Here is an 11118-nt window from a genome sequence, read left to right on the forward strand (position 1 = left end):
ACATCTGGCGGAATTAACTCTATATTATACATAGAGTAAGATAAGATGGTATACTACGTGACTTAATATACGACGATTTTTTAATTAACCGTCTTCTAATATATTTTGTTATTTTTTTAAAAAAAAAAAATTAGATATATACGACTGTTATAATTGATGGGGTGAGGACCCCGGCCCAAGAAAAGACGCTCAGAACGGAAGAAGGCCCAGAATGGGTAGATAGCGGCCCAGAAAGTGAGGGTATGGGTCAGTGGTAAGGCCCGGTGTAGGCCTGGGCCGAGTCCAGGAGTCGACCCAGGCCCCGGCTAAGGAGGATACTCGGCTTAGAGCCGTTGGGAAGCATTCATTACGACATTCAAAGGGCTCGGCCAAGCGAACCGTTAGAGAAGCCCAAGGAGCCGTTGGCCGACCCGGTAACGGGCATCCAACGGCCCCGAGGTATAATTAGACTTAAAAGCAGTCTTCAATGTACATCAACTCGGAGGAGGGATGAGTCTACTATATAAAGGCCCCTCCACCCTTGTAAACGGGGCGAGTCCATGCCAAGAGAATAAAGAAACATGTTCACTACAACTACTTATTTTTATTCTATTTTTAGCAGCTTTGTTGAAAGGTGTATCCACCAACTAAGGTTGTGTTGGACCTCCCTGGGCCCAGAAATCCTAAAACCAACACTGGCGCTGTCCGTGGGGATCGAACCCACGAGCCGCGTGCTTTTCTGAGCAGGCGAGTGCACGAGACAAGCAAAGACATTGCAGAGAGATAAGAGCTTCGCAGCATGTCGGAGGGAAGGAGCCAGGCGAATAACCGCAATAATGCTCCCGAAATCGACTTGAGAGAGAAATTGAATCAACGAAACGCCCAAAGCCAAGAGAATGAGTCGGCACCCTTGAACCGGCCAACAGCCCTGATGGCATTCACTCCCGAACAAATCCGAGCCCTCGGGCGGGCTATCGCCGCAGAAAATCGGGGAATGGGGGAACGGTCGGCCTCGCGACCGCCGCCCCGCAATCAGCAACCGCCCCAAAGATCCAGGAAAGGCAGGCAGGGAGATCGATGAGCGGAAAGTGTGCCAGTACGATCGGTCTACTCCAGGCTCGGTCCGGATACTGCGCGACAATCCGCGAGAGAGCGACTGGGAGAGAGAGAGCCCAGTCGCGTACCGGTGGGACCACAAAATCGAGAGGCTATCCGAGAAAGAGCTCATACTAGAAGAACTAGGACTCGAGCGCGACGGTCCGAGCGGCCTAGACGTAACAATGACCAACCGGCCGAATCAGAGGCCGGCGAAAGCACGGAATCCACCGGGAATCACAAGCAAAATGACGAGGATGTGGCTCAACTGGCCCGAGAGGTGCGAAATCTGAAGGAGCAAATGGAAGGAAGGACCAAATCCCCTGGGCGAACGTTGCTCACAGCTTTGCCTTTTTTCTCCGAGATCATGTCTTACAAAGTACCCGGCGACTTCAAGTTCCCGGAACAGGCCACCTTTAACGGATCCGGCGATCCGCGAGAGCACCTTTTGAGTTATCAGGCTAAGATGCAGGTACTAGGGGTCCAGGACCCTATCATGTGTCGCGCTTTTTTACCGACACTAAAACGACCGGCGCAGAGATGGTTGGTAGCTCTGCCCCCGGGATCGATACGCAACTTTGAAGAGCTGGCCGATCGCTTCATGAGTCACTACGTGGCCAACATCAAGCCACAAAAGGATTTGACCCATCTGGGGGACGTTCATCAAGAGGAGGGCGAATCCCTTAAAACCTACTTGGCCCGGTGGAAAAAGGAAATCCAGTCTATCGAGGAGGTCGAGGACCAGACCGCCCTCACCTTCTTCATCGAATCTTTACGGTCCGGGCAATTATATCGCGACCTACGTGACAACCGACCAGCCACCTACGCAGAAGCCATACATATGGCCAATGAAAGAGCTAACACGGAGCAGGCAATGAAACACAAGCGACAGCGCGAGGTCGGAGGTTCCGCCAGCGGAAAGAGAACCCGCGTAGAGACTAAGGAAAGACGCCCGGAAGCGCCTAGGCAACCTGAAGTCAGGCGCCCCTACGACAGGCCCGTCATCCATCCCTATAGGCCGACTCCTCAACATCCGGTGCACGAGATACAAGCAGCCGCACCTCCTCCGCCTCCCCCAATTGAGGAGCGCGTGGCGAACGAAGAGCCAGCAAGGGACCCCGCCTCCTAACCAGTGGGGGAGAAGGTCAGCGGCCCGGGAGGACGGTGACCATGCAGCAGCAGTGGAAAATAGTCGCGGCAAACAGCCTGCGACCGAGGAAGACGAGGCCCAGTGGCGACAGAAGCCGGTCATTAACATAATAATCGGCGGACCAGAAGGAGGCGACTCGGCAAATACTAGAAAAGCTTGGGCCCGACAGTTGTATGTAGGGACAATGTACGGGCGAGAGGAAGGTTCAAAGAAGATTTGCCGAGAGCCCATCACGTTCACCGACAAAGATCTGCCTACAGGAGAGATGCCGCATCGTGACGCCCTAGTCATCGCGATGGATGTGAATGGGGTGGTCGTCCGACGGATCCTGGTGGATACCGGAGTAGTGTCAACGTGCTATACCTTGAAACCTTCACCAAGATGGGACTAAGCTGAGAGCAATTGAACCCGGTCAAAACACCACTCGCCAGCTTCACGAGCGATTCGGTGGAGGCAGAAGGATCCATCACTCTACCGGTAGAAATCGGCAGTTATCCCGACGTACAGAAGTTGGATATGAAGTTCATTGTGATCGATTTGACCTGCTCACATAACGCCATACTCGGACGGCCGGGGCTAGAGGATCTGGGAGCATTGATCTCGATCGAGCACCTCTGCTTAAAGTTCCGCACACCAAGCGAGATAGGCACGGTACGCTGCGACAGGAGGGTCGCCCGCGATTGCTACCTGCAGGCATGCAGGGGCATGGGCAAGCGCGAAATGCAAGTCCATGAGATCACAGAAAGACCTTTGAAGAAGGCAATGATACCCCGCCCCGAGCTGGAAGAAATTGAGATCGACCCCGGGCAGCCGGAAAGGCGGGTTCGGATTGGCGTCGGACTCCTGGAGGAGACACGCGAGGAAATCATAAAAGTACTTCAAAAGAATCGGTTGGTCTTCGCTTGGGGGCCAGAGGATATGCCGGGAGTCGACCGGTCTATCATTGTTCACCGACTCGCCGTAGATCCAGACCACTGGCCGGTCATACAGAAGAAACGTTACTTGGCTAACAACAGGAGAGAATTTGTGAAAAAAGAAGTAAACACACTGCTGGCCGCAAGACATATCCGAGAAGTCAAATACCCAGAATGGTTGGCGAACGTGGTACTTGTACCTAAACCCCCGGTCTGGCGAATGTGCGTGGATTACACTGACCTCAACAAGGCCTGTCCGAAGGATCCGTTTCCCTTACCCCGGATCGATCAATTGGTCGATGAGACGGCGGGGTCGGCCTTGCTGAGTTTTATGGATGCTTTTCGAGGATACCATTAGATCTTCATGAATCAAGCAGATGAGGAGAAGACCGCGTTTCTAACGCCGGATGGAGTGCACTGTTACCGGGTCATGCCCTTCGGGCTAAAAAACGCAGGGGCTACATACACCTGGATGGTCTCCCGACTGTTCCAAGATCTATTGGGAAAATCCATGGCGGCCTACGTGGACGACATGCTGGTTAAAAGTCGAGAAGAAACCTGCCATGCAGGGGATTTGGCCGATTGCTTCCGGGTAATGCTTAAGTACAATCTCCGACTTAACCCAAAAAAGTGTGCCTTCGCAGTGCAAGGTGGAAAATTCTTAGGATATATGGTGACCAAGAGGGGCATCGAGCCTAACCCAGAGAAAGTGCAAGCCATCATAGACATGTAGCCTCCCAGCACCGTTAAGGATTTGCAATGGTTGACTGGTCGACTGGCTGCCCTCAGCCGCTTCCTGAGTAAAGCGGCGGATAAGACCGTACCGTTCTTTGAAGCCATGAAAAAGAAAGAAGGCTTTGTGTGGACGGTCGAATACCAGCAGTCATTCGAAGAGTTAAAGAAATATCTCTCTACCCCGCCGGTGCTATCCACCCCTCAGGTCTGAGAACCGTTATTCTTATACTTGGCAGCCTCCACTAGGGCGGTGAGCTCAGTACTTGTCCGAGAAGAGGAGCGTGCCCAGCACCCGGTGTATTATGTGACCCGCTCTCTGAAAACCGCCGAGGCACGGTACACGCCCCTAGAAAAGATCGTCTATGCCCTGGTAATCACCGTGCGCAAGTTGGCACCTTACTTTCAAGCCCATACCGTTCGGGTGTTGACTAATCAACCCCTAGGAAGCGTATTGCGCAATCCTATGTCATCGGGCCGACTTGTGAAATGGGCCGTAGAGTTAACTCAGTACGAAATCGAGTACCAGCCCCGCCCATCGATTAAGGGACATGCCTTAGCCGAATTTCTGGTCGAGTGCACCGCCAGGGAAGGTGACGAAGGGGATACCTCGGAAGATAGTCTGAGCGAATGGTGGGAGATGCTTGCAGACGGAGCAGCTAGTCGCCAACATTGCGGCGGCGGAGTCATGTTAATTACACCGGAGGGATTCTGACTTTACTACGCCTTAAGTTACCTGTTCCCAACGACTAACAACGAGGCCGAGTATGAAGTCGTGCTAGGTGGCCTACGACTCGCCGAGACACTGGGCATAAGACGCCTGCGGATCAAGACCGACTCTCGACTAGTAGTCGGTCAGATATCCGGGACGTGCGAAGCTAAAAACGCTCGGATGGCCCAGTACAAAGGAAAAGCGCCGAAATTGCTAAAAGGATTCGAAACGTACGAGATGGAGTATATTTAACGAGCGGATAATACAGAAGCCGACATATTATCCAAAATCGCCCTAGAAGGTGTTCCGGACCATCTCGTCAGGATCTGCCAAAACGAAGAGCTAGTTCGACCCAGCATAGAAGAAACGACCTTAGAAGTACAGCAGGTGGCGGTTAAGGAATGGGATCTGGAGAAGAATCCTGAGATGTTCTGAATCGAAGACATCCGGCGATACAAAGAAAAGGGGGAATTACCATAAGATCCGAGAGCCGCCGCAAGGATCCGCCGCAAAGCCCCGTCATTTGAGACCGTCGACGGACAATTATACAAACGGTCGTTCTGAGGCCCCCTTCTTAGATGTCTACTCAGGCCCGAGGCGGAGAAGATAATGGACGAGGCCCACCGCGGGATCTGTGCTGCCCATCAAGGTGCCCACACTCTCGCCCGGAAGTTAGTCGTCCAAAGATACTATTGGCCCACTATGATGAGAGACTGCATCGAATGGATAACCAAGTGTGTGGTTTGCCAGGCATTCGCTCGAAAAGATACTCGGCCCGCCACTTTCTACACGCCAGTCACCACGGCCATCCCGTTCGCAAAATGGGGAATCGACTTGCTGGGCCCACTGCCAGTCGTCCCCGGACGATTAAAATTCTGTGTCGTAGCCATCGACTATTTCACTAAATGGGTCGAGGCCGAACCGTTGGCCACCATTACCGAATACCAGTGTCGACGTTTCCTGTGGAAGAAGGTGATCTGTAGCTTTGGACTACCTGAGCATATAGTTAGCGACAACGGCCGACAGTTCGACTACCAGCCCTTCGCCGACTTCTGTCGACGACATAATATACATCACACCAAGGTGTCCATCGCCTATCCTCAAGCTAACGGGCAAGTCGAGAACGTGAATTGAACGATTATAGACGGAATTCGGAAGAAGCTAGAAGACGTCGGAGGAAATTGGGCGGACGAGCTCGACCGAGTATTGTGGGCCTATCGTACCACACAAAGATGGGCGACTGGCGAAAACCCGTTTTCCCTAGCGTATGGCTTTGAAGCAAAAGTTCCAATAGAAGTCGTTGAGCCCACCCACCGAGTTCGCAACTATTCGGATGAAGGGAACGAAGAAAGCCTCAGGATTGAGAAAAACTTCTTGGAGGAACGGAGAGAGGCCGCATATGCTCGAATGGTGGAATATCAACAGGCCATAAAAAGATATCGGGATCGGAGGATTCGCCCGCGGACCTTTCAGGTCGGCGACCTCGTGCTACGAGACCGGCAGGCAAGCCAGCCTATGGAAGGTGAGAAGGACCTTATCGCATTGCCGCAGTGGTTCAGGCCAGCACATATAAGCTGGAGACGCTGGAAGGGAAGCTCGTCGACCGGATCTGGAATGTAATCCACTTAAAGAAATTCTATCAGTAAGGTCGAATCCTTAAAAAGGTCAGCCTATGTACTCACTCGGAGTTTAAACCTCGAATAAAAGCACTATCATCCTTTGCCTCCTAGTAGTAGCGTCAAGAAAAGAGAAAGGAAACAAGGGCCCAGACCCTTAGTCGTTTCCAAGAAAAAGCCAGAGGAGTCGCCTCGACTGAGGGACTCGTCGAGAAAAGACAAAGGAAACAAGGGCCCAGACCCTTAGTCATTTCCAAGAAAAAGCCAGAGGAGTCGCCTCGACTGAGGGACTCGGCGAGGAAAGAGAAAGGAAACAAGGGCCCAGACCCTTAGTCGTTTCCAAGAAAAACCAGAGGAGTCGCCTCGACTGAGGGACTCGGCGAGAAAAGAGAAAGGAAACAAGGGCCCAGACCCTTAGTCGTTTCCAAGAAAAAGCCAAAGGAGTCGCCTCGACTGAGGGACTCGGCGAGAAAAGAGAAAGGAAACAAGGGCCCAGACCCTTAGTCGTTTCCAAGAAAAAGCCAAAGGAGTCGCCTCGACTGAGGGACTCGGCGAGAAAAGAGAAAGGAAACAAGGGCCCAGACCCTTAATCGTTTCCAAGAAAAAGCCTAAGGAGTCGCCTCGACTGAGGGACTCGGCGAGAAAATAGAAAGGAAACAAGGGCCCAGACCCTTAGTCGTTTCCCAGAAAAAAGCCAGAGGAGTCGCCTCGACTGAGGGACTCGGCGAGAAAAGAGAAAGGAAACAAAGGCCCAGACCCTTAGTCGTTTCCAAGAAAAAGCCAGAGGAGTCGCCTCGACTGAGGGACTCGGCGAGAAAAGAGAAAGGAAACAAGGGCCCAGACCCTTAGTCTTTTCCAAGAAAAGTCGCCTCGACTGAGGGACTCGGCGAAGGAAAGATAGGAAAGAAAGCAGTCGAAAAGCATAAATGAAATTGCATGGAAGAAGAAAAGGAAAGGTTTCATTCAATAAAGGCCCGAAGGGAAGGCCAGCCCTTACATAAAAGGGGGGGGGGGGGAGAGAGGGGGAGGGGAGGAATTACAAAGGCCCTAAGCTACGGGGGAAGGAGTGTCAACATTGACTTCCTCCACTTGCTCTTCTGCCGATGGTCTAGCTGGAGGAACAGGTGAAGGATCTTCTGCTGGAGGAGGATGTTCCGTCGAAGTCACTGGGCTCGCCTCAGAAGGAGCCGCCGGGTCAGCAGGAGCCGCCGGGTCAACAGTCGCCGCAGATGCCTCGGCAGCCGGCAGAGGATCGAGCACCGGCTTGAGGCCTCAGCTCTCCAGGGTGAAGGATGGGTCGCGGGCCAAGAGAAGGGCGTAAATTTCCGTCTGAGCTTCACTATAGCCCAGGCGGAAATCACGCTCGCCCAGATCCAGCAGATAGTCATCGCCCTCCGGGGTCGCCAGCCACTCCTTCGCCAGCTCCTCTCGACGACCCTCAACTGCCGCTTTCACATCCGCCTCGAAGGTAGCCGAGTCCTTGTACTCAGCCACAGCGTTGGCAGCTAAGGCAGTCACAGCGATGGCCTTGTCTCATTCTGTTTCCCACTGATGGGTGACTCTCAGCAGCTCGACGGTATGAACCTCCTTCGCCTTGGTATAGATCGACTGCTCTTCCAGGCGAAGCTCCTTCGACTGGCGTAGACGAACGACGATGGAATGCATGGTGGTCTTGAGTGCCCGCATCCGTTTCCTCAGCTCCAGCTGGAAAGTGAGGTTTTGCAAAGCAGTAAAAGAAGCAGCATCAGAAAAAAAGCTGGATAAGTAGAAGCAATAAAAAGGTCAGCAAGAGAACTTACCCGGTAGGACTGGCGTAGGGAGGCCTCCAGGATGTACTCATCCTGCATCTTGTTCGCCGCCTCCAGGTCCTTGGGAAGGAGAACGTGTTTGGCCCCCCCCCCCCCCAAATCTGGGCGGTCTCCTCTAGCTCTAGGCCCAGACGGATCTTCTTGGGCGAAGGCGTGTCGGACTGCTCCAAAGGGCATTTGGAGCTCGGGCTTTCAGATGGGGGCGGAGGCGGTTGCCTGGAAGGAGAAGCAGCCGAGGACGGCGTCAGATCCACCACGTTCTTCGGCGGTGGTGGAGTCGACCTCGAAACTGGAGAGGGAAGAGATGAAGAAGCCGCGGCGGCACCTGACGTGCGCTGAGACAACCGGCGCCTCATCTTTTCTGGGCTATCAGCCATCTCTGGTGTCGGGGCCTCGGCTTCGTCCGAGCTGGTGGAGTCGGAATCGTAGGGACCTACAAAAAAGAAAACAAGTGTTAGCAGTCGGATCAAGCAAGAAAGATAAAGAAAGAAGATATCGCGGAAGGTCTACCTACGGTGGCCGCACCGGCTGGCAGAAGGCCCCATTTCGCCATAGCCCGGACTCGAGACCAATACTTGATAGAGTAAGGTCCCCAGTTCTTCAAGAACTCGGCACCCTGGATCGCGTCCTGGGTGAAGACAGCGCGCCGGGAGCACGGTTTTGAAAAGAGCAGCCGGGCACAGCGTGGGAAAGGTAAAAGAGGTAAAAGAAGGGCGGACAAAGAAGAAAAAGGGCTTCCAGTCCTTTATAGAATCTGGAAGACCCTTAAACACTTGACGCCCGGGACGGGCGGCGACCTGAACAAAGCCCGGGGAGTGCGAGCCGACCTTGTTCACGGTGAATAGATACCGGAAAAGGTCTAAGTCCGGCTCGTAGAGCCACCAGTGACACAGGTTAATAAAGCAGGCGAGAAGGCGGTGCGAGTTGGGGACCAACTGACCCGGAACCAAGTTGTAATGACGGTTAAAGAGAGAGAGAAACGGAGAAGGGGGCACTCGGAAGCCAAAGGCCACCGAGTGCAGGTGGATGCCCACGCAACCCTCCGGCGGGTCATAGATTGGCCGGTTTTCCGGAGGGAAAACGGTGGCCGCCGGACTTAGGAGCAAACGGGCCATATCAAGGTCCGCCGCAGAAACTTGCGACGGAAGCCCCAACGGCCGGACGATGGAATTGAACTTGCCCCTCGGCCGTCCGGCACCGTCAGGAAGAGCCGCCACCGTCGTAAGAGGGGCTGGACTCAGAGGAGTGACCGCCCCCGAAGAAGAAGGGGTCGGTTGAGAAGATGACGCCGATGGGAGACCAGACGGAATCTCCATACGGCGGGGAGGGCTAGAAGAAGAGGAAGAAGAAGAAGATGAAGAAGAAGCAGACGAAGAAGTCGAGGCGGGAGATCCCGCCGAGCGACGAGAAGGAGAAGAAGAAGGGGAAGACGACATGGTACCAACCTGGAAGTCCGGGGAAATGAAAGTGCAGGAGAAGGTTGATGCGTTCTCGAGTTCTTTCGGAAAAGGAATGGAGAAAGTAAGTGAGAAGAGGAGAGAAGAAGGATGTATTTAAATTGGGAAGAATCCCAAGGCACAACCACGTGTCGCACGCCTATTGGAGAAGAGTAAGGGTTGACAAGAAATGAAGAGACGCTTGCAATTAATGGCCTCGAAAGGTGGAGTGACGGTTTAGGCCTAGGGTTAGCCTGTGACGGCGCGTCTACCCTAGGTCAGAGGCGGGTAGAGATGGCCCAGCCTGTTTGTGGGAGGCCCATTGCAGGCCACGGCCTCTGGGCTATCCGAGGTTGGAGGTATCTCGAGAGAATCGACGGGTCAAGCCCAACAGTCGCCATGAATTGCTCCCAGCGGAAAAATACCGGGTCCGTGAGTCGGACAGGTAGGTCCGCGTCGACCCCAAGGAAGGGGGAAATAAGGTAAAAGGGCGTGGAGTCGGTTGGCGAGATGCAGAAGATAATAAACAATACGCACAGTAAAAGCGATAAAATGACAGTTTATTAATTAGAAAACAACAAAGGCCTACATCCCGGCCAAGAAAATACAAAGGAAGGAACAAATTATGGCAAATTACGGCTTAGTCTTCTCCTCCGCAGAGCGGACAGAGGGTGGACCTTCCAGGAAAAACTGAGGGCGGAAGGGTGGAGGAGTCGGCTCCGGCTCCTGCACATCATCCAGATAAACGGCAGGCTTCCCGTCATTAACCATCTGAAGAGGCCTCTCAAGGGCACTAGGAGACAAAGCCACCCCGAAAAGAGGAGGAGCCTCCCACACTTCCTCCTCAGTGGGTGCTGACTCCTCTGCTACAGGCTCCACTCGGCGGTCGTCCGAGTCCACAAGAATCAGGTCCAGCATGTCCGGCGGCACCACAATAGGATCTGAGGAAGAGTCCCCCGACAGGTGGCCCCCATTGGCCAATCTCTTTTGCCTCAGCTTCTCCAGCCGAGCCTGCTCCTTTAGGCGAATGGAGAAGCGATGATCGTCAGATCGATAACTCATGGTGAAAGTTGCTAAGTCAGGAAGTGTGAGGATGGCTAAGCGAGAGTGACCCTTTATATAGCCCAAAATGGGAGCGAATATCCAGGCGGGAATCATAATTGCCACGGGATTGGATAAGATTTGAGAATCTTTGTCAGAGAATAGTTCCATCAACAGCGCTCGGGAAGAGAAAAGATTCGCACGCTAGACTGAAAAGGTGAAGATCTCCTCAAGATAAAGGATCGCAGGTGTCAGACTTTAAAGGTTTGTCATTTGACTGACTCCGAAGCAAGTCGACCAACATACTTGGGCGAGTGAAAAGGTGGGGATCCCGGAAATAAAGGATCAAGAGAAACGGCACATAAAGAAATGAGCTTATTACATTATACTGAAAATAAATAAAGTGCTCCTTTTGTGGCTCTCTCGGAAATACGGAGGCGGATCCCAGTCGAGACAATCACTCGTCCGGGGAAGAAAGGTCACTCCTAAAGAACATCTCCCCTGATGGTCCAGTGGGAGACGGGCAGAAGGAATCCCAAAAAGCTGGCATGATCGGCGGCACCACCGGTTCCTCATCATCCGGGTACAGCTCCAGGTATCGAGCAAAATCAGCATCAGTCATCAGATCCGTAGCT

At 53.3% G+C, this 11118-nt stretch overlaps 1 protein-coding gene across 1 annotated transcript; it reads left to right on the forward strand.

Annotated features, from left to right (window-relative positions):
• Nucleotides 1-1375: 1375 nt before the first annotated feature.
• On the forward strand, nt 1376-2203 carry LOC109179474. The gene has a single exon (XM_019328961.1). The coding sequence runs from the start codon at nt 1376-1378 to the stop codon at nt 2201-2203; it is 828 nt and encodes a 275-aa protein (XP_019184506.1).
• The last annotated feature ends 8915 nt before the right edge of the window (nt 2204-11118 follow it).

This window comes from Ipomoea nil, unplaced genomic scaffold (genome assembly GCF_001879475.1).
Source record: "Ipomoea nil cultivar Tokyo-kokei standard unplaced genomic scaffold, Asagao_1.1 scaffold0925, whole genome shotgun sequence".
Taxonomy (NCBI): Eukaryota; Viridiplantae; Streptophyta; class Magnoliopsida; order Solanales; family Convolvulaceae; genus Ipomoea; species Ipomoea nil.

Bases quoted from the DNA above. Each gene is read 5' to 3' on its own strand.
- LOC109179474 (XM_019328961.1), top strand. From the start codon at position 1,376: ATGGAAGGAAGGACCAAATCCCCTGGGCGAACGTTGCTCACAGCTTTG.